This window comes from Salvelinus namaycush, chromosome 3 (assembly GCF_016432855.1).
Source record: "Salvelinus namaycush isolate Seneca chromosome 3, SaNama_1.0, whole genome shotgun sequence".
NCBI lineage: Eukaryota > Metazoa > Chordata > Actinopteri > Salmoniformes > Salmonidae > Salvelinus > Salvelinus namaycush.
Window position 1 is genome coordinate 49,679,033 of NC_052309.1, and position 21,487 is coordinate 49,700,519.

At 40.0% G+C, this 21,487-nt stretch overlaps 1 protein-coding gene across 3 annotated transcripts in view; it reads left to right on the top strand.

The window, feature by feature from the left end:
- Nucleotides 1–21,487, top strand: part of LOC120032093 (gamma-aminobutyric acid receptor subunit gamma-2) — a 69,802-nt gene that overhangs the window by 39,842 nt on the left and 8,473 nt on the right. For all 3 annotated transcript variants that reach the window (XM_038978037.1, XM_038978045.1, XM_038978051.1), the window contains exon 7: nucleotides 17,262–17,414. In XM_038978037.1, coding sequence (XP_038833965.1) covers nucleotides 17,262–17,414 — 153 coding nt within the window. The remainder of the gene's footprint in view (nucleotides 1–17,261; nucleotides 17,415–21,487) is intronic.

Genomic DNA, 21,487 nt, shown 5'->3' on the forward strand with positions numbered 1-21,487 from the left:
ATACACTGAAAGCTAAGACTAGATACCAATAGCAAACACATGCACACATTCTCAAATACAAAAAAAAATGTTTTTTTTCTGAATGTCTTCATGACATATAGCTACTTTAGCTCTCAACTAATAATTTAGCTAGCTAGCTAGTGTTTGTTATTCACTAAAGATGGTGGTGTGCAATACCACCTGCTAGCTAAATATACACCCATGCATTGTGTAGGCAACAACAGAACATCTAATTAACTTTATTTATACAGTGCTAATTGTACAAACAAATTGTAAAAGACACCTATGTATTAAATGTATCAAAAACCCATGGACAGTGTCGTGTCTTTGCTGTCATTAAATTGAAGACTTATAGTTTATATCAAAGATTCCTGTAATTAGGGATTACGCGATATTTTCATATCTGATCAATAGTCTTCTGATTAATGAATTATTTATTTTACCTCACGTTAGTCTCATTCCAAACGTCGTAAATTGTTGGTTATCTGCACGAACCCAGTCTTCACTATGAGTCATCCATACATCAATTGTCTTAAATCATTTATTTATTACTAACTAAGTAATTCACAGAAATGCATAAACAAACAAACAAACTTAAAATGGTTACATGAAATGATGGGAGAAATATGCCCTAGTGGGCTGAACCGGCATGGCGGCTTGTTAGACAAAGGGAAAATTGGGGGTCGACTAGTTCATAACTATAACAATTGACATGCTAATCCTTTACACATGAACGCTCACTCATTCGGGAACAATTGCAATCAATATATATATATTTACGCTCAGTGTGTCGTCTTGATCGCTGGAGAAAAGTTAGTTTCTGTTGGAGTTTCTTCTGTCTCTGTCTTGGTTATTGTGGATAGTTCAGAGTGACATTCGTTATAGAATGGATGTTTCGGCGGTTGTTGTTCTTCGAGTTCAATGATACTGAATTCCTAGCTGCAGACTAGTAGTCAATATCTAAGACTTGTTCTTATTCGTCTAAGAGTTTAACCACGTGGTATGGTTAACCTTTTCTCAATAGGGGGTGCTGTTGGCATTTTGTAATAATTTCGTTCCCAAATTAAACTGCCTCGTACTCAATTCTTGCTCGTACAATATGCATATTATTATTACTATTGGATAGAAAACACTCTCTAGTTTCTAAAACCGTTTGAATTATATATGTGAGTAAAACAGAACTGGAGTTAGAGCAATTTTCCTATGAGGATGTGAGAATGCTGAATTCTGCTGGCTGTTCTGAGGTGGGTTTATTAATTTACCTGTCTTCTATTGGTTGAGATGCACTGCATACGCCTTCCCCTGGATGTCAGCGAATAGTGAGAATTGAAATGGAGTTGCTGGGCAGATCTGAGAGCTTATAAATGGGCTGGCAACGTGGGGTTCCCCCTTTCTTCTCCTCGCCCTGACGCAAAAGGACGTCTGGGTGTCGTTCTAGAAAGCTCCCGTTATAGCCCTTAGATATATCCGGCTCTGTTTTTATTCGATATAGGTGTTAAAGACATCATAATGTTGTTATTTTAAACCGAGTTATATCAGTTTATATCAGTATATTGCGATTTTCGGATATTTATTAGTGCTGCGTTTTAGTGAGTTGGACACGTCTTTGCCACATGGCTAATGTTTACTGCTAATTCCAACGTTGAAGACGACAATCTACAACCGAGCAACGATTCTTTTGGAAAAAGGACAACTTGCCCAAGATTCTGATGGAAGCTCATCAAATAGTAAGAACTATATATGATGTTAATTCGTTGTTCTGTTGAAAAATGTTAAACTCATATTCCGCCATTAATCTCGGTGCGGTCTCGCTTTAACGCACGCTGTATGTCGTAGTAACGTTAATTTTAAAAATCTAACACAGCGATTGCATTAAGAACTAATGTATCTTTCATTTGCTGTCCAACCTGTATTTTTTAGTCAAGTTTAGGATTAGTTACTGATTAGATTAGGTGCCTCTCCCAAGATTTCTCCCGACATATTGTTGGCAGCTTGGCTACTTTTCTCATTGTATAACCACGATTTGTGCCGCTAAATATGCACATTTTCGAACAAACTCTATATGTATTGTGTAATATGATGTTATAGGACTGTCATCTGAAGAAGTTTGAGAAGGTTAGTGAAAAAATGTATATCTTTTGCTGGTTTATTCGTTATCGCTATTGTTGGCCTGAATCAATGCTGTTGTGTGGTTGGCTATTGTAGTAAGCTAATATAATGCTATATTGTGTTTTCGCTGTAAAACACTTAAAAAATCTGAAATATTGGCTGGATTCACAAGATCTTTGTCTTTCATTTGCTGTACGCTGTGTATTTTTCAGAAATGTTTTATGATGAGTATTTAGGTAATACACGATGGTCTCTGTCGTTATTCTAGTTGCTTTGGTGAGAGTTGTGATGGTGGCTGCAATGGTAAACTATGATTTATACCTGAAATATGCACATTTTTCTAACAAAACATATGCTATACAATAAATATGTTATCAGACTGTCATCTGATTAAGTTGTTTCTTGGTTAGTGGCTATTTATATCTTTATTTGGTCGAAATTGTGATAGCTACCTATGCAGGAAAAAAATGGTGGGAAAAAAAAGTTGTGTCTTTTGCTATCGTGGTTAGCTAATAGATTTACATATTGTGTCTTCCCTGTAAAACATTTTAAAAATCAGAAATGATGGCTGGATTCACAAGATGTGTATCTTTCATCTGGTGTCTTGGACTTGTGATTTAATGATATTTAGATGCTAGTATTTACTTGTGACGCTATGCTAGGCTATGCTAGTAGCTTTTCTACTGATGGGGGTGCTCCCGGATCCGGGTTTGGGAGGTGTTAGAGGTTAAACAGTCCAAAATCATATTACACAATTATACAAACAGTATCATACTCACTCATTCATTTTATACAACAATCAGATGTAAACCTCATATCTGAGGTTATTATATAGACAGCGGTATGGTAATGTAGCCAGACAGTCTCCCATGAGTTTCCCACATGGAGACAAACGGACATGTTAATAGCTGGAATCTTCACCGATCTTTTATACTTTTTCAGGAACATGAAATCTGTTCGTACTTCAAGTTCTGTGAGGTGGAAGAAAACCCTTTGTCCTGAAAGTTTACCCTTTCTCTAATACTGTTTGGCCATGAGGAGATTCTCAGGAATTTACGACGTCTCTCTGTGACCACAGCATGTGTTGAAGGAGGAAAGGGGGAGGCAGGGAGTGGCAGGGAGAGGGGGATGGGCTTTATGTACCTAAACAGGCAACGTCATGACAACAGCTAACAACAACATAACCTAGGGCGAAATGGTAGCTAGCTAACCTTTAGCAGTGCACCGTTAGATAAACATTTCATGAAAAGTAACCTTCTAAAATAGATATATTTAGCGTGGTTCATATATACACATGTAAATACACTTAATATGAGCCATAATTTGTAAAATAAAACGATGTAAGAGCTAAAACGCCATTTTGTTTGCGTTGACTTAGCTAGCTAGCTTGGCTACATTCATATGAATGGGAAAGTCCGACAAGTTTTTCACTCCGTCAAACACCTAATATAGGCTTCGAAATGACATGAAAACTCATCACAATTAGATAAACAAGTTATCTCTAGATTTTGAAATTGAAGAGTTTTTTTTTTTTTCAATGGACTTCTCTTTCTATCTCTTTCCATGTGTATGTGTGTGTGTGTGTCTCAGTCACCAGGTCTCATCCCAATTGAACACTTATGGGAGATTCTGGAGCAGCGCCTGAGACAGTGTTTTCCACCACCATCAACAAAATCTAAAATTACGGAATTCCTTGTGGAAGAATGGTGTCGCATCCGTCCAATAGAGTTCCAGACACTTGTAGAATCTATGCCAAGGTGCATTGCTAAGGCGCATTCTGGTGGCTCTGGCAGTTAGTGGTGGCCCAATGCCCTATTAAGTTACCTGTATATATTGTAGCGGTCCTCACTATATGGGCCACGTTGCAATTCCCACCAAGTGGGTTAACCCTATTGGTGCGATGCATAGGAATGTTTGCCCATCAAGCCAGTGACCCGGGATCACTTCCCTGCCCCATCGTTCGCTACACTGGTGTCAGAAATGGGATGGCAGTCATGAGGCATCGGAACGCATGGCCCAGACATGTAAAGGGGGCTCAGTAGTCAAAGCAAGGGGACTTGCTTTCCCGTTCGAAAGGGGCAGGTTAGCGATCCTCGCTATATGAGCCATGTTGCAATTTCCACCAAGTGGGTGGATTGGTTCACAGCGTAAGGTGTTAGCCTTTCACACCAGCGACTCGGGGTTCAACACCATAATGCCCACAAAGCTCATCACTAAGCTAAGGACCATGGGACTAAACACCTCCCTTTGCACCTGGATCCTGGACTTCCTGACGGGCCACCCCCAGGTGGTAAGGGTAAGCAACAACCTTTGTGGGATAGAACATTTTTGATGTTTGACTAGATGTAATGTCGCCACTCAGAAAAGATAGCCGATATGAAAAATCCACATACACTATATAAACAAAAGTATGTGAACACCCCTTCAAATTAGTAGATTCAGCTATTTCAGCCACACCCGTTGCTGACAGCCAAGTCGAGCACACAACTATGCACTCTCCATAGACAAACATTGGCAGTAGAATGGCCTTACTGAAGAGCTCAGTGATTTTCAACGTGGCACTGTCATAGGATTCCACCTTTCCAACAAGTCTGTTCGTCAAATTTTTGCCCTTCTAGAGCTGCCACGGTCAACTGTAAGTGCTGTGATTGTGAAGTGGAAACGTCTATGCGCAACAATGGCTCAACCTCGAAGTGGTAGGCCACACAAGCTCACAGAACGGGACAGTTGAGTGCTGAAGCGCGTAGCGCGTAAAAATCATCTGTCCTCGGTTGCCGAGTTCCTAACTGCCTCTAGAAGCAACTTCAGCACAATAACTGTTCTTCGGGAGCTTCATGAAATGGGTTTCCATGGCCAAGCAGCTGCACACAAGCCTAAAATCAACATGCGCAATGCCAAGTCTGGAGTGATGAATCACGCTTCACCATCTGGCAGTTTGACGGATTAATCTGGGTTTGGTGGATGCCAGGAGAACGCTACCTGCCCCAATTCATAGTGCCACGTGTACAGTTTGGTGGAGGAGGAATATTGGTCTGGGGCTGTTTTCCATAGTTCGGGCTAGGCCCCTTATTTCCAGTGAAGGGAAATCTGAATGCTACAGCATACAATGAAATTCTAGACTATTCTGTGCTTCCAACTTTGGGGAAGTCCATTTCTTGTTTCAGCATGATAATGCCCCTGTGCACAAAGCGAGGCCCATACAGAAATGGTTTGTCGAGATCGGTGTGGAAGTACTCGACTGGCCTGCAAAGAGCCCTGACCTCAATCCCATCGAACACCTTTGGGATGAATTTGAACGCCGACTGCAAGCCAGGCCTAATTGCCCAACATCAATGCCCGACCTCTCTAATACTGTTGTGGCTGAATGGAAGCAAGCCCCCGCAGAAATGTTCCAACATCTAGTGGAAAGCTTTCCCAGAAGAGTGGCGGCTGTTATAGCAGTGAAGGGGGGACCAACTCCATATTAATGCAAATTTTTGGGGAATGAGATGTTTGACAAGCAGGTGTCCACATACTCTTGGTCATGTGGTGTATCAACAATCATGCAAATGTTTTATCTTCCCCCTATTGTCAAATAAATGTGCATTGGTTTATTCTAGATAATTCAATTATTTCCATATGTTTATGAAAATAGTTGGTATTTTAAAACATTATTATTCTATCAGTATATTAACAAAACATATAAAAGCACCATATATATAATTTCATAGAATATTTTTTTTTATATTTGACATTGAATTGAATACATGAAGTCCCACCAAAATGTCTGGATTCCATACATTTTCTGTCTCTCATTATCCAATTGTTCATGTACTATAATACTGTCAATATTTCAGGGATTTTTTAAATAAAAAAATTGTTGAGTATCTTACTCCATTATGCAGCTGTTACATTTATCAGAGCTGTATTTATGACCATTTATACATTTTTATGATCTTAGCTACTTAAATGTCCTCTCTCCACTCCTAACCCTACACTGTTGAGACAGCACAGCAGCCAGCCCGGTACCAGTATCATCAGTACATTGAGTTTTAAGCTGCAAGAAGCAGTGCAGTCAAGGTAGGAGGAGAGGAGAGTCGTAGAGATCATAATCAATTTATCCAGGCAAACAAAGTCTATGAGAGCTCAGTAAATTGCCATCATGTTCCCGAGGAGAGGAGTCCAGGGCTCCCCTTTTCGCTCTAGCAGGGACATCATGCACCCATTGTTTTAGAGGGGCACGAAGTACGTGAGGATAGGGGGGGGGGTCAGGCCCCCATCCAGAAGCAGGGGATTTTAGCATTTTTCAAACAGCTGAAACAACTTTTTTCTTGCAATCTAGAACCATAATCATTATGCCCTTTTCCATGTAAAAAAATATGTCTCTTTTTCCTCAAAGCATATCTCTTTACCTTTTTAATTGTACTTTTTATTAATGTTGCACGTTGATTCTTTAAGAACTTTTAATCATTAGACGTTTAGTAGAATTACCACACTGGTATATAGTATCATAACCGAATAATTACAGTAATGTTAGTCAATAATTATGTATATATTTATTGTAATTTCAGTTTTGAAAAGAACAATCTAAATGTCTTTCAATCTCTGTCTATGAATTTCCATAAAATAAAATTGCTAGGTGGCTAGTATTACAGAGAAAGAACAAAACATGTTTGTTTTACATGTTGTAAAACAAACATTATGTTGTACAGCAAATGAAAGATAAACATCTTGTGAATCCAGCCAATATTTCCGATTTTTTAAGTGTTTTACAGTGAAAACACAACATATATTTATGTTAGCTCACCACAATAGCCCAAAACACAACGCCATTTTTTCACCGTAAAGATAGCTTTCACAAAACCCACAAATAGAGATAAAATGAATCACTAACCTTTGAACAACTTCATCAGATGACAGTCTTATGACATCATGTTATACAATACATTTATGTTTTGTTCGGAAATGTGCATATTTATAGCTACAAATCTGGGTTTTACAACGCAGCCATCATCACAAATAGCACCAAAATTTCCGGAGAAATTTTGGAGAGTCACGTAATCTAACAGAAAAACTCATCATAAACTTTGCTGAAAAATACATGTTGGACAAATAATTAAAGATACACTGGTTCTTAATGCAACCGCTGTGTTAGATTTAAAAAAAATACTTTAGTAAAAAGCACAGCATACAATAATCTGAGACAGCACTCAGCCATTCTCCGCCATGTTGGAGTCCACATATTCAACAAAAATACGAAATAACATCATAAATATTCTCTTACCTTTGATGAACTTTCATCAGAATGCAGTGCCAGGAGTCCTAGTTCCACAATAAATCGTTGTTTTCTTTTAGAATGTCCATTTCTTCTGTCGATTTAGCAACTTTGGCTAGCATAGTGGAGCGCACATGTCCATGAACGTTTGGCGCATGGAACGAAAAATTCCAAAAGTCATAATAAAAGTCGAATAAACTGGTCCATCTTTATGATGTTTTTCTCATATGTATCCAATAACGTCCCAGACGGAGCATTTCTTCGTGTCTACCTAACGCATTGCAGAAAATAATATGGTGCTCCCAGGTGCGCAGCAAAATACTGCCAATATGGCTGACCTGTCACTCCAAAAGCTCTCATTCGGTCCCACATCAGGCCAGACACCTCATTCAACATTCTACTGCCTGTTGACATCTAGTGGAAGGCATATGAAGTGCATACATATCCATAAATACAAGGCAATTGAATAGGCAGGGCCTGTCACAGAGACCCATTTCAGAATTTTCACTTCCTGTTTGGAACTTTGCCTGCCAAATGAGTTCTGTTTTACTCACAGATATAATTCAAACAGTTTTAGAAACTTCAGAGTGTTTTCTATCCAATAGTAATAATAATATGCATATCATATGATCTAGAACAGAGTACGAGGCCGTTTAATTTGGGCACTATTTTTTCCCAAAGTGGAAATGGTGCCCCCTATTAAGAAGAAGTTAAGAACACATTCTTATTTTCAATGACGGCCTAGGCAGAACGACAGATTTTTAACCTTGTCAGCTCGAGGGATCCAATCTTGCAACCTTACAGTTAACTTGTCCAATGCTCTAACACCTGATTACATTGCACTCCACGAGGAGCCTGCCTGTTACGCGAATGCAGTAAGCTAAGGTAAATTGCTAGCTAGCATTAAACTTATCTTATAAAAAACAATCAGTCAATGACTGTCATTGCTCCAATGTGTACTTAACCATAAACATCAATGCCTTTCTTAAAATCAATACACAAGTATATATTTTTAAACCTGCATATTTAGCTAAAAGAAATCCAGGTTAGCAGGCAATATTAACCAGGTGAAATTCTGTCATTTCTCTTGCGTTCATTGCACGCAGAGTCAGGGTCTTTGCGAACTAATTTGCCAGAATTTTACGTTACTATGACATAACATTGAAGGTTGTGCAATGTAACAGGAATATTTAGACTCATGGATGCCACCCATTAGATAAAATACGGAATGGAATAAACGTTTTGTTTTCGAGGTGATAGTTTCCCGGATTAGTCAAAGGTATATGGTTTAGAGATAAATAGTCGACGCGTTATAATTCCTGTAATAACTTGCGGCTGAACTTGAAAGGGGTTCCTTCGTTATTTTACCGTTCATGTCTTCCATAGAGAATGTCTTGATCTACTTCAAATAAGGTCTGTATTTTGCGGAGGAGCAGACTGACAGGGGACCATGCAGACAAGCTCTGCTTTCTGCACTACAACCTAAAACTTCTTAACTGGGAATATTGAAGACCCATGAAAGCTGGTGGTTCATTTTAACATATGTTCTCATGTTATTTGAGACTACATTGATTTTATTTATGTATTATATTAAGTTAAAATAAAAGTGTTCATTATTCATTCAGTATTGTTGCAATTGTCATTATTACAAAAGTGTGTGTGTGTGTATGATATACAGTGGGGCAAAAAAGTATTTAGTCAGCCACCAATTGTGCAAGTTCTCCCACTGAAAAATATGAGAGAGGCCTGTAATTTTCATCATAGGTACACTTCAACTATGACAGACAAAATGAGAAAAAAAAATCCAGAAAATCACATTGTAGGATTTTTAATGAATTTATTTGCAAATTATGGTGGAAAATAAGTATTTGGTCACCTACAAACAAGCAAGATTTCTGGCTCTCACAGACCTGTAACTTCTTCTTTAAGAGGCTCCTCTGTCCTCCACTCGTTACCTGTATTAATGGCACCTGTTTGAACTTGTTATCAGTATAAAAGACACCTGTCCACAACCTCAAACAGTCACACTCCAAACTCCACTATGGCCAAGACCAAAGAGCTGTCAAAGGACACCAGAAACAAAATTGTAGACCTGCACCAGGCTGGGAAGACTGAATCTGCAATAGGTAAGCAGCTTGGTTTGAAGAAATCAACTGTGGGAGCAATTATTAGGAAATGGAAGACATACAAGACCACTGATAATCTCCCTCGATCTGGGGCTCCAAGCAAGATCTCACCCCGTGGGGTCAAAATGATCACAAGAACGGTGAGCAAAAATCCCAGAACCACACGGGGGGACCTAGTGAATGACCTGCAGAGAGCTGGGACCAAAGTAACAAAGCCTACCATCAGTAACACACTACGCCGCCAGGGACTCAAATCCTGCAGTGCCAGACGTGTCCCCCTTTTTAAGCCAGTACATGTCCAGGCCCGTCTGAAGTTTGCTAGAGAGCATTTGGATGATCCAGAAGAAGATTGGGAGAATGTCATATGGTCAGATGAAACCAAAATAGAACTTTTTGGTAAAAACTCAACTCGTCGTGTTTGGAGGACAAAGAATGCTGAGTTGCATCCAAAGAACACCATACCTACTGTGAAGCATGGGGATGGAAACATCATGCTTTGGGGCTGTTTTTCTGCAAAGGGACCAGGACGACTGATCCGTGTAAAGGAAAGAATGAATGGGGCCAGGTATCGTGAGATTTTGAGTGAAAACCTACTTCCATCAGCAAGGGCATTGAAGATGAAACGTGGCTGGGTCTTTCAGCATGACAATGATCCCAAACACACCGCCCGGGCAACGAAGGAGTGGCTTCTTAAGAAGCATTTCAAGGTCCTGGAGTGGCCTAGCCAGTCTCCAGATCTCAACCCCATAGAAAATCTTTGGAGGGAGTTAAAAGTCTGTGTTGCCCAGCAACAGCCCCAAAACATCACTGCTCTAGAGGAGATCTGCATGGAGGAATGGGCCAAAATACCAGCAACAGTGTGTGAAAACCTTGTGAAGACTTACAGAAAACGTTTGACCTCTGTCATTGCCAACAAAGGGTATATAACAAAGTATTGAGATAAACTTTTGTTATTGACCAAATACTTATTTTCCACCATAATTTGCAAATAAATTCATTAAAAATCCTACAATGTGATTTTCTGGATTTTTTTTTCTCATTTTGTCTGTCATAGTTGAAGTGTACCTATGATGAAAATTACAGGCCTCTCTCATCTTTTTAAGTGGGAGAACTTGCACAATTGGTGGCTGACTAAATACTTTTTTGCCCCACTGTATATATACAGTATATATATAAATACATCTTTTTTTTTTTTTTTTTAATTGGCCGATTAATCGGTATCGGCTTTTTTTGTCCTCCAATAATCGGTATCGGTATCGGCATTGAAAAATCATAATCGGTCGACCTCTACTCCATAGTACTGTAATATAGTATGTAATCTCTTCATCACATTTCTGAGACTATACATTAGATGTCAGATCACTTAGACTGCAGGCAATGAGAGGATTACCTTTCTCTAAGATAGTGGTACCTGGTACATTCAACATGAACCTCTGCGATATAATTCCACTACTACAGCTGAGCTGTCGTGTAAGCTATTTTGCACCTTTCCCATGTCCAAATGAAATGTGAAATATTCTCAGCTTGTAGGAGCTCCTCGAAAAACCCCTCGAAACGTATTACTTTGCGAGGATGGATCTGTGCGTAGAGAAAACATTGCTATGACAACTAGAAAATGACAGCATGAGTATGATTGAACAAACCCCATGCCTTGTGTTTTGGGTTTGGAAAGCCTGCCCTAATTGCACTGTGTGCTGCATACCTCTAAGCTATAAGGGTGCATCTCCTTACTGCCGAAGCTGCAGGTCTACCGACAACCACCGCATTGGCTTGCCTTCACTAATTAGATCTTGTCTTTTTGAATTGCAGATTATCTTATTTTTCCTAGCACACCCGGGATTAGAGTTTGCTCATCAGCACTCTGATTGTTCTGTGAAGGGGATAAGTCTTCCCCCTTAACCAGTTCAAATGGGTAGCAAGCGGAGGAAGATAAGGAAATAAATGTATTAGATGTGGGGACTGACTGGACTGGGAGTCAGATCTGGGTGGTTACGTAAACCCCAGATGTGGTAGTCCGATCCTGGACCTGAGACCATGGTGGTAATCTCTTTGAACAGCGGGCACACTATTCCCTGACTAAGACATGCTGTATAATCCTCTGCACATAGGCATTAATAAAGACCCGAGACAGACACTGTAACTGCTGTGTCCCCACTCCCCAGTGTATTGTGCTGCTCAACATCCCCTCTTATACTGTAGCTGAGCCCACTGCTTACCATCCTTTCTCATAGACTGTGCTCTGTGGTTATGCATACCGTCTCTTCTCATAGCCAACCCTTGACAGTGAGGCTGAGGCCCTAGCAAGACCTCATGCCATCCTGTCACCAGATGCCTCTGACCGTGGGACGGCCAACATGTGCCGCAGGTCCAAGCCTGCCTGTCTCCATCATGCCAATTTATCCGGGGTGAGAGAGATTCTCCTGTGGCAGCAGATTTTCTACTAGTCAGCAACCCAACCTGGGATTACCATATCCCATCTCCTGAAAGCAGTCGCCCCGGCAATATGCAGCCAGCAACATTCCTGGGACTGATGTTTCAGCATTTCCTCCGCCCATCCAAAGACAATATTTCTTTTCTTCTACAATAGGAAATTGAACTGCTTTTTTACCACAGTAATCTTGTTGCAGTGGGATCTGGGATGGTAGGAGTAGGAGCAGAGCGAGGCCTGTGTTGTGTGTTTAATTCTATCTAGCAGTCCCAGAGGTTTTAACAGTGTGCTCTGAATGATCTTCCTTGCCAAGTTATTATTGCATTCCATAAATCTTTACAGGAGGAGACGATTACATCTGTGAGGTTTCTTACTAAATTGCCTGCATCAGGAAAATGTGCAGCTATACTAATACAAATACAGAAAGCAATATCTCAATATAAACAATGAGTTCGATTTTGAGTCATTGTTTAGGCTATATGGTGGATTTTTCACAGCATTATCATTTTTTCAAAAATGTTGTTTTATAGTAGAGCAAGAGGTCTATTTGAATAGAACAAAACAGAAAATTTCCAACCAATAGCCCACCAGTTAGGCTAACCACTAGACGAGGGAGAAATATTTTAACCCACATAGGCTAAATTAATCCAAGATCTACAGTATCTCAACCTGAATATTGAAGAGGGTTCATCTTCATTGGCACGACCCAACCAAAGCCATTGAGCCGATTTCCAAAAAGCTTTCATGTTCCTGGATAAGGGCCTTGCATTTTCTCACGTCAAAGAGAAGTAAAAGAAATATGATAAATATATTAGGTATAGTCCCACCAAAAGAGTTGCCTGCCTGTGAGAAGGTAGCGTTGCTTCATGCATTCCCACGGTGTGAAGATTAAAGGAGGACAGGCATTTCTACACCTACGCCATTTGTTCCATTATCTTGTGGGCTGACAGATCAGATCTTCTGACAGAAAGATAGGAGCTTTGAGGTGTGTGTGTGTGTGTGTGTGTGTGTGCGTGCATGCAGACATTTGTGTGCACACGCTAGGCTGTCATTAGGGAGAAGCAGACAGGGCCCTTTGATGTCCTGGAGTGCACTGAGAAATGCATTGGGATGAGCCGGCTACTTCCCTCACGGAAGCTTTGTAGATTTGGTGGAGGGAGAGATAGAGGGAGACCTATGCAGCACATGCCAAGGACCCAATATTACATTTCACTAAATAATTTGGGAGGGCTATTTTTAGGGCTTTTACTGAAACACAGAAAAAGGAAAAGAGGAGAGCCAGGAATGGTGAGCCGTGGGCCATGATAATGTGTGATGTGTCACTGCTGCCGTGCCGTGCGTAGCCCCATCGAAACATGATTGGGTTGTGTTGATCAGTGGTGTGTGTATCAAAGCTACACCCTATGTACTTTGTTCATCACACTGTCTACTGCACTCATGTAATGCGTAAATGGGATTAACCAGATACAGTTGAAGTCAGAAGTTTACATACACCTTAGCCAAATACATTTAAACTCAGTTTTTCACAATTCCTGACATTTAATCCTAGTAAAAAATCCCTGTCTTAGGTCAGTTAGGATCACCACTTTATTTTAAGAATGTGAAATTTCAGAATAATAGTAGAGAGAATTATTTATTTCAGCTTTAATTTCTTTCATCACATTCCCAGTGGGTCAGAAGTTTACATACACTCAATTAATATTTAGTAGCATTGCCTTTAAATTGTCTAACTTGGGTCAAACGTTTTGGGTAGCCTTCCACAAGCTTCCGACAATAAGTTGGGTGAATTTTGTCCCATTCCTCCTGACAGAGCTGGTGTAATTGAGTCAGGCTTGTAGGCCTACTTGCTTGCACACGCTTTTTCAGTTCTGCCCACAAATTTTCTATAGGATTGAGATCAGGGCTTTGTGACAGCCACTCTATTTTCTTGACTTTGTTGTCCTTAAGCCATTTTGCCACAACTTTGGAAGTTTTCTTGGGGTTAATGTCCATTTGGAAGAGCGATTTGCAACCAAGCTTTAACTTCCTGACTGATGTCTTGAGATGTTGCTTCAATATATCCACATAATTTTCCTACCTCATGATGCCATCTATTTTATGCACTAGTCCCTGCTGCAGCAAAGCACCCCCACAACATGATGCTGCCACCCCTGTGCTTCACGGTTGGGATGGTGTTCTTCGGCTTGCAAGCTTCGCCATTTCCTCCAAACATAACGATGGTCATTATGGCCAAACAGTTATATTTTTGTTTCACCAGACCAGAGGACATTTCTCCAAAATGTACAATCTTTGTCCCCATGTGCAGTTGCAAACCATAGTCTGGCTTTTTTTATGGCGGTTTTGGTGCAGTGGCTTTTTCCTTGCTGAGCGACCTTTCAGGTTATGTCGAAATAGGACTCGTTTTACTGTGGATATAGATACTTTTGTACCTGTTTCCTCCAGCATCTTCACATGGTCCTTTGCTGTTGTTCTGGAATTGATTTGCACTTTCGCACCAAAGTACCTTCATCTCTAGGAGACAGAACGCGTCTCCTTCCTGAGCGGTATGACGGCTGCGTGGTCCCATGGTGTTTATACTTTCGTACTATTGTTTGTACAGATGAACGTGATACCTTCAGGCGTTTGGAAATTGTTCCCAAGGATGAAACAGACTTGTGAAGGTCTACATTTTTTTTCTTCTGATGTCTTGGCTGATTTCTTTTGATTTTCCCATGATGTCAAGCAAAGAGGCACTGAGTTTGAAGGTAGGCATTGAAATACATCCACAGGTACTCCTCCAATTGACTCAAATGATGGCAATTAGCCTATCAGAAGCTTCCAAGCTGTTTAAAGGAACAGTCAACTTAGTGTATGTACACTTCTGACCCACTGGAATTGTGATACAGTGAAATAATCTGTCCATAAACAATCGTTGGATAAATTACTTGTGTCATGCACAAAGTAGATGTCCTAACCGACTTGCCGAAACTACAGTTTGTTAACAAGATATTTGTGGAGTGTTTGAAAAACAGGTTTTAATGACTCCAACCTAAGTGTATGTAAACTTCCGACCTTAACTGTATATCTAGCTATCGTATCTCCATTTTACCTCTCATTCGTTTGCTAGCTCCAACTCTTGTGTTGTCCATTGAAGGAATAATAAAGTTTGCCGTGGTGAGAGATAATGGGGTTCTGTGCTAAACAAATTAGCAAGGTGATAAACAAGAACGCTGAGTGTTTCAGGACAAAAGGGAAGGCATTATTGTATTGATACTGATACATTAGCCTTGATCCCTAATTGAGGAGGTGGTCGATATCCTCACCTCAAGTCTCTATCAGGAGAGCACTGTTCTCTGTAATGACTGTAGGAAACACTGCCAGAGATGTTCTGTACTGTTGTGCAGCGGGGGGTGTCTTACACTAAGGTAGTATTTGAGTCCGTTGGCGAAGCCCATCATTATAAATAGTGGAGGGTAATGCAATGTGGCTAGGCCACTGCTGACCAAGCTCAATAAATGTATTAACTGGCAGTTTCTCAGCTGCCAGGGGCTCTCTGTGCAACTTCCAGGCCTTAAACTTATGTAATGTTAATAAAAACAAATAGTGGACCACAGACCCCTCAGATCATCCTTCATGTCTCTCTCTCCTCCTACCAACTGCCTCATCAGCAGAAAATAACATGGCGATATGAGCGGTAATGGTGCTCTTTCTCCCTCTCTGCCGCAGTGCTCGGCTATCTAATGATGCCATCAGGGTGGAGGTGAGGAAAGGTGTAACCTGGGATTGATCACAAAGTCCTGCTGTGTGCACACACAGATGTTGGTGTTTTGCAGAAATGGCAGACAACGTGTGTTTCTTTTTTCTTTTTTTACTCGTGAGATAAATTACCAGGTTGCCAAATTGCTTGGTGCTTTATTAATAAAGCCAGCTGTTCTCATTCCATCTGAGAAGCAGCGCTGCCCCACTCGCCGAGCAGAAAAGGGGCTCGGAGAGTATGCTCGATGCCTCACAGGCTTACAAGCACAAAACTATAGTAGGGGACAGGAGTGTTTCTGACACGGCTTACATCGTGGTGTTAATCAATTAGTGTACAACATACGGTGAGCTCTCTGTAAACCTACACATGCAGGGCGAGCTGCTGGCACTCTTACGAACTCTGTAACTCCATATAGCAGACTGTCACGTTCCTGACCTGTTTTCTGTTAGTTTTTGTATGTGTTAGTTGGTCAGGACGTGAGTTTGGGTGGGCAGTCTATGTTTTCTGTTTCTATGTTGGTTTAAAGGGTGACCTGATATGGCTCTCAATTAGAGGCAGGTGGTTTTCATTTCCTCTGATTGAGAGTCATATTAAGGTAGGTGTTTTCACACTGTTTGTTGTGGGTGGTTGTCTCCTGTGTCTGTGTTTGTCGCGCCACACGGGACTGTCTCGGTTTGTTTGTACGTTCGTTCTTTTATGTAGTCAGTTTTCCTGTTCATGCGTTCTTCGTGTTTCATGTAAGTTCGTCGTCCAGGTCTGTCTACGTCGTTTATTGTTTTGTAGTTTGTGAAAGTGTTGTCGTGTTTTTTCCGTTTTGTAAATAAATATTATGTCGAATTCAAACGCTGCATTTTGGTTCAATCCCTGCTCCTCCTCTTCGAGGAGGAAAGCTGTTACACAGACAGAATAGAGCAGATCCCGGAAGGTGTAGGAGGCAGGGATACCCTGTGATAAGGGGAGATGTAGTCTTCAGGATGGATGTTTTGTGCAAATCGGATTTCCAGTATACACAATGCTAAAATCCTACATATTTACCTACTCCTGTCTACTGTTTATGTGTTGACTATGGCATTTATGTATTTCTCTATGGTGATTCAAGTTGTATTGACTGCATTGCATTCCTGCATATTATGTATACTGACCAAAATAATAAATGCAAATGGAACAATTTCAAAGATTTCACTGAGCTACAGTTCATATAGGGAAATCAGTCAATTGAAATGAATTCATTAGGCCCTAATCTATGAATTTCACATGACTGGGTAGAGGTGCAGCCATGGGTGGGCCTGGGAAGGCAACCACTTGGCAGCCAGGCCCACCCAATGGGGAGCCAGGCTTTATTACAGACATAAATACTCCTCAGCAGCACATACACCCCCCATACACATTGGCAAATGACAAATGCTCACCAATAGGGATGTAAACACATTTGTGCATACCATTTGAGAGGAATAAGCTTTTTGTCTATATGGAAAATGTCTGGGACGTTTTATTTCAGTTCTTGAAACATGGGACCAACACTTTACTTGCTGCGTTTATATTTTAGTTCAGTGTAATTTCCATATGGTGATTCAATGTTCTGCTTTCTCTCTTGTCTCTCGTCTTTAGGAGACTACGTTGTTCTGACAGTCTTCTTCGACCTGAGCAGGAGGATGGGTTACTTCACCATTCAGACCTACATCCCCTGCACCCTCATCGTTGTCCTCTCCTGGGTCTCCTTTTGGATCAACAAGGATGCTGTACCTGCTAGAACATCCTTAGGTAACAACAGAGCAATACAAATCTCATCCATAATTCATTGATTTCAATCGAATTCAAGAAAAATAAACAGAGAATAAAAGAGAGTGATAATTCTGCCTCTGCCCTGTATTTAATCTCATCAGATTCACGCCAAACATTCATTTTCATAATCAGCCAACCTAGCCCCAACACAAACATACGTTTTTGCAGCTTTATCAGTGGAGTTCATTAGCAGTGTGGTCCCTGATTAATCTCTGTCTCTCATAAAATAGGACTTGTTGTGGTCCAGACCGACCTTTAGCGCCCAGAGAGGGCAGCTGCTTCAGTAACTAGTCCATCTTGATTCTATGAGCCCAGCCTGACGCATATGTTTCATGCAAAGCTCAGGGGAGATGCAGCCTCTGCGTAAAAATGCAGGGGCCGAACTTTGCTTAAAGCAAAAGGGGGGATGTTTGAGGAGAATGTGTGAGCTGTTGAACATGTCCTTGCCTCCGAAAGGGTGGACATCTTCAGAGAACGTCGTCTTTTACTTACATATTCCTTAGTCAGTGTCTTATGCACCTCCAAGCCTCTCGACCCTGACCGCAAGCACTCACACCAGGATCTTTGGAAGTATTGCTGAATGTAAATCAATCCAGGTCACAGACATCCACTTCTTATCAAAGAGCTTTTTGACTTTTAGAAACAATGTTATACCCTATTACTGTGAGAGGCTAATTTATTATTAAATATACTGCCAGTGTATATATCTTATATATATATATTCTTTTTTTATATAATCTTCATAACATTTGACTAATATCATGACAAATTGAGTTGCCTGCCAAAATGTAAATGGGGTCAAATAGCTTAATTTCCTTCCCAAAGATAACAGGGAGGTAAATGTTGGTTAGCTAGCTGGAAGGATTAATGGCTGTGACATAATTCTTAATCCTTCAGTGCCATCCAACCAAATATCACAATCACTCCAGGCACCCCTATGGATATTACAACATTAATCTTGAGGCATGATGATGTCTCTCGTTTTGAATAAAAAATAGATAAATAACAACCAGATTAGCCTAAAGCCCTCATGATATATTAGAGTGACTTGTTGAAGAGCTGGAGTGTGTGTTTGAGGCAGGGATATTGGAAGATGTACACGATCAACACATATCTGTACTATCTGTGTGCTTCGTTAAAGGGTTTCCCCTGATGAAGTATCTCCCTCAACATCATCATGTCTCTTACATGCACCAGATGGCTGGTGGTAAGGCATGGTATGAACATATTGGCTGAATTCGAAAGCATGGATATGTTGTGGATCAAGCGAACCAAAACAGCTAGTCGCTATGCCATCCCTTATGGGAGACTATACGTCATACTGTGTCAATTGGTTGCAATTAAACAGACACTGCATTTCATAATCCTTTAGTTTTGCGTAATCCAGTACTCTAACCCGTTCCGGAATATTTATTTCTGATCACTATACTAAATTATATTGTTTCATTGGGTTCCTTTTATTTGGGGTATAAGTATTATATGGATTATATGTTATATGTCCAGATAAAGCACTTTGGTATAACCTGCTGGAATAAAGTATGTAATGCATTTAAAACCCATAAGGATAAAACAGCAAGCTCTATTCATTTGCAGCATGCTAAAATTGTTCAACCATCCCCACTGTATATCATACATATTTTATTGTGTTCAACCAGTCTGAGATTCCTCCATTCTAATAATCTCCTATGAGAATACATTTTTGTACAGAAAGTTTATTTAGAGTTTTTGTATCTTTTTTTCTCACATCTCTGAGACCGTTGAATAGTAGATAAATCAGCAATAAATAAAGGCATACTCTCTCACAACTTTTCATGTTAGTCTTCTACATCTCCTACATTTTTTAATGCCTCCACTGCACAATATCCCCAAATCCTAGAATGCAACATCCCTAAAAATGTCGGCATGTCAAGCCCCCCATTATCTCAGCCAATAATGGCTAGCGGGAAGGTTCCTAACTTTTTCCGTGGCTAAACCAACTAGGCTTGTAATTTAACTTCTTCTGGCTGCAAGCCCTAAGTCGGGATCAATATGACAACAGCCACTTCAAGTGCAGGGCGCGAAATTCAAAATATATTTTTTAGAAATATTTAACTTTCACACATTAACAAGTCCAATACAGCAAATGAAAGGTACACATCTTGTGAATCCAGCCAACATGTCCGATTTTTAAAATGTTTTACAGCGAAAACAGCACGTATATTTATGTTAGCTCACCACCAAATACAAAAAAGGACAGACATTTTTCACAGCACAGGTAGCATGCACAAAGCCAACCTAACTAACCAAGAACCAACCAAACTAACCAACAAACAACTTCATCAGATGACAGTCTTATAACATGTTATTCAATAAATCTATGTTTTGTTCGAAAAATGTGCATATTTCAGGTATAAATCATAGTTTACATTGCAGCTACAATCAGAAATTGCACCGAAAGCAGACAGAATAATTACAGACACCAACGTCAAATACCTAAATACTCATCATAAAACATTTCTGAAAAATACATAGTGTACAGTAAATGAAAGACAGGCATTTTGTGATTCCAGACAATATTTCCGATTTCTTAAGTGTTTTACAGCGAAAACACAATATAGCGTTATATTAGCTTACCACAATAGCCAGAAACACAAGCCATTTCCCAGCAGCAAAAGTTAGCGATCGTAACAAACCAGCAAAAGATATATAATTTTTGACTAACCTTGATATTCTTCATCAGATGACAGTCCTATAACATCAGGTTATACATACACTTATGTTTTGTTCGAAAATGTGCATATTTAGAGCTGAAATCAGTGGTTATACATTGTGCTAACGTAGCTACTTTTTCCCACAACGTCTGGATATTTTTCTGACACTTTTTCTGACACACATATTCTGACCAAATAGCTATTCATAAACATAACTAAAAAATACATGTTGTATAGGAAATGATAGATACACTAGTTCTTAATGCAATCGCCGTGTTAGCATTCTAAAAATAACTTCATTACGACATAAGGCTTACGTTATGGCGAGCGAGTGCCCAAAACCTGGGCGCAAAACTAATAGTACACAGTTCGACAGATATATGAAATAGCATCATAAAATGGGTCCTACTTTTGCTGATCTTCCATCAGAATGTTGTACAAGAAGTCCTTTGTCAAGAACAATCGTTGTTTGGATTTAGAACGTCCTTTTTCCCTCTTGAATTAGCAAGCGCACTAGCCAAGTGGCGCGAAGCTCTCCTTCCTGAACAAAGGCATACAACGCAACACGCCTAACGTCCCGAATAAATTTCAATAGTCTAATAAAACTATATTGAAAAAACATACTTTACGATGATATTGTCACATGTATCAAATAAAATCAAAGCCGGAGATAGTAGTCGCCTATAACGAAAGCTTTTCAGAAGGCAATTCCAGGTCCAACCTCGCGCTTTCCAGAAAACAGGAAATGGGTGACACGTCATTCCAAGAGGATTTATTCCATCTCAGACCAAGATAAACACTCCATTTCTTCTCTCACTGCCTCTTGACATCTAGAGGAAGGTGTATGACGTGCATGTATACTAATACGTATCATGCCCATTTATAGGCAGGACCTAGAACAGAGCATCGATTTCAGATTTTCCACTTCCTGGTCAGGAAGTTTGTGCCAAATGAGTTCTGTTTTACTCACAGATATAATTCAAACGGTTTTAGAAACTAGAGAGTGTTTTCTATCCAATAGTAATAATAATATGCATATTGTACGAGCAAGAATTGAGTACGAGGCCGTTTGAAATGGGCACCTTTTATCAGAGCTACTCAATACTGCCCCTGCAGCCAGAAGAAGTTAACAATTGTATTTGTATTTACAGATGGCAAACAAGTTTGTTATTAAGTAGTTGTGGTGGAATTGTTAGATTACATGTTAGATATTGCTACACTGTCGGAACTAGAAGCACAAGCATTTCGCTACACTCGCAATAACATCTGCTAAACATGTGTATGTGACCAAAACAATTTGATTTCTGCCAAAAAACGCATACTTAAAAAATATATATATAATATATTTTTTTTAATTGATTC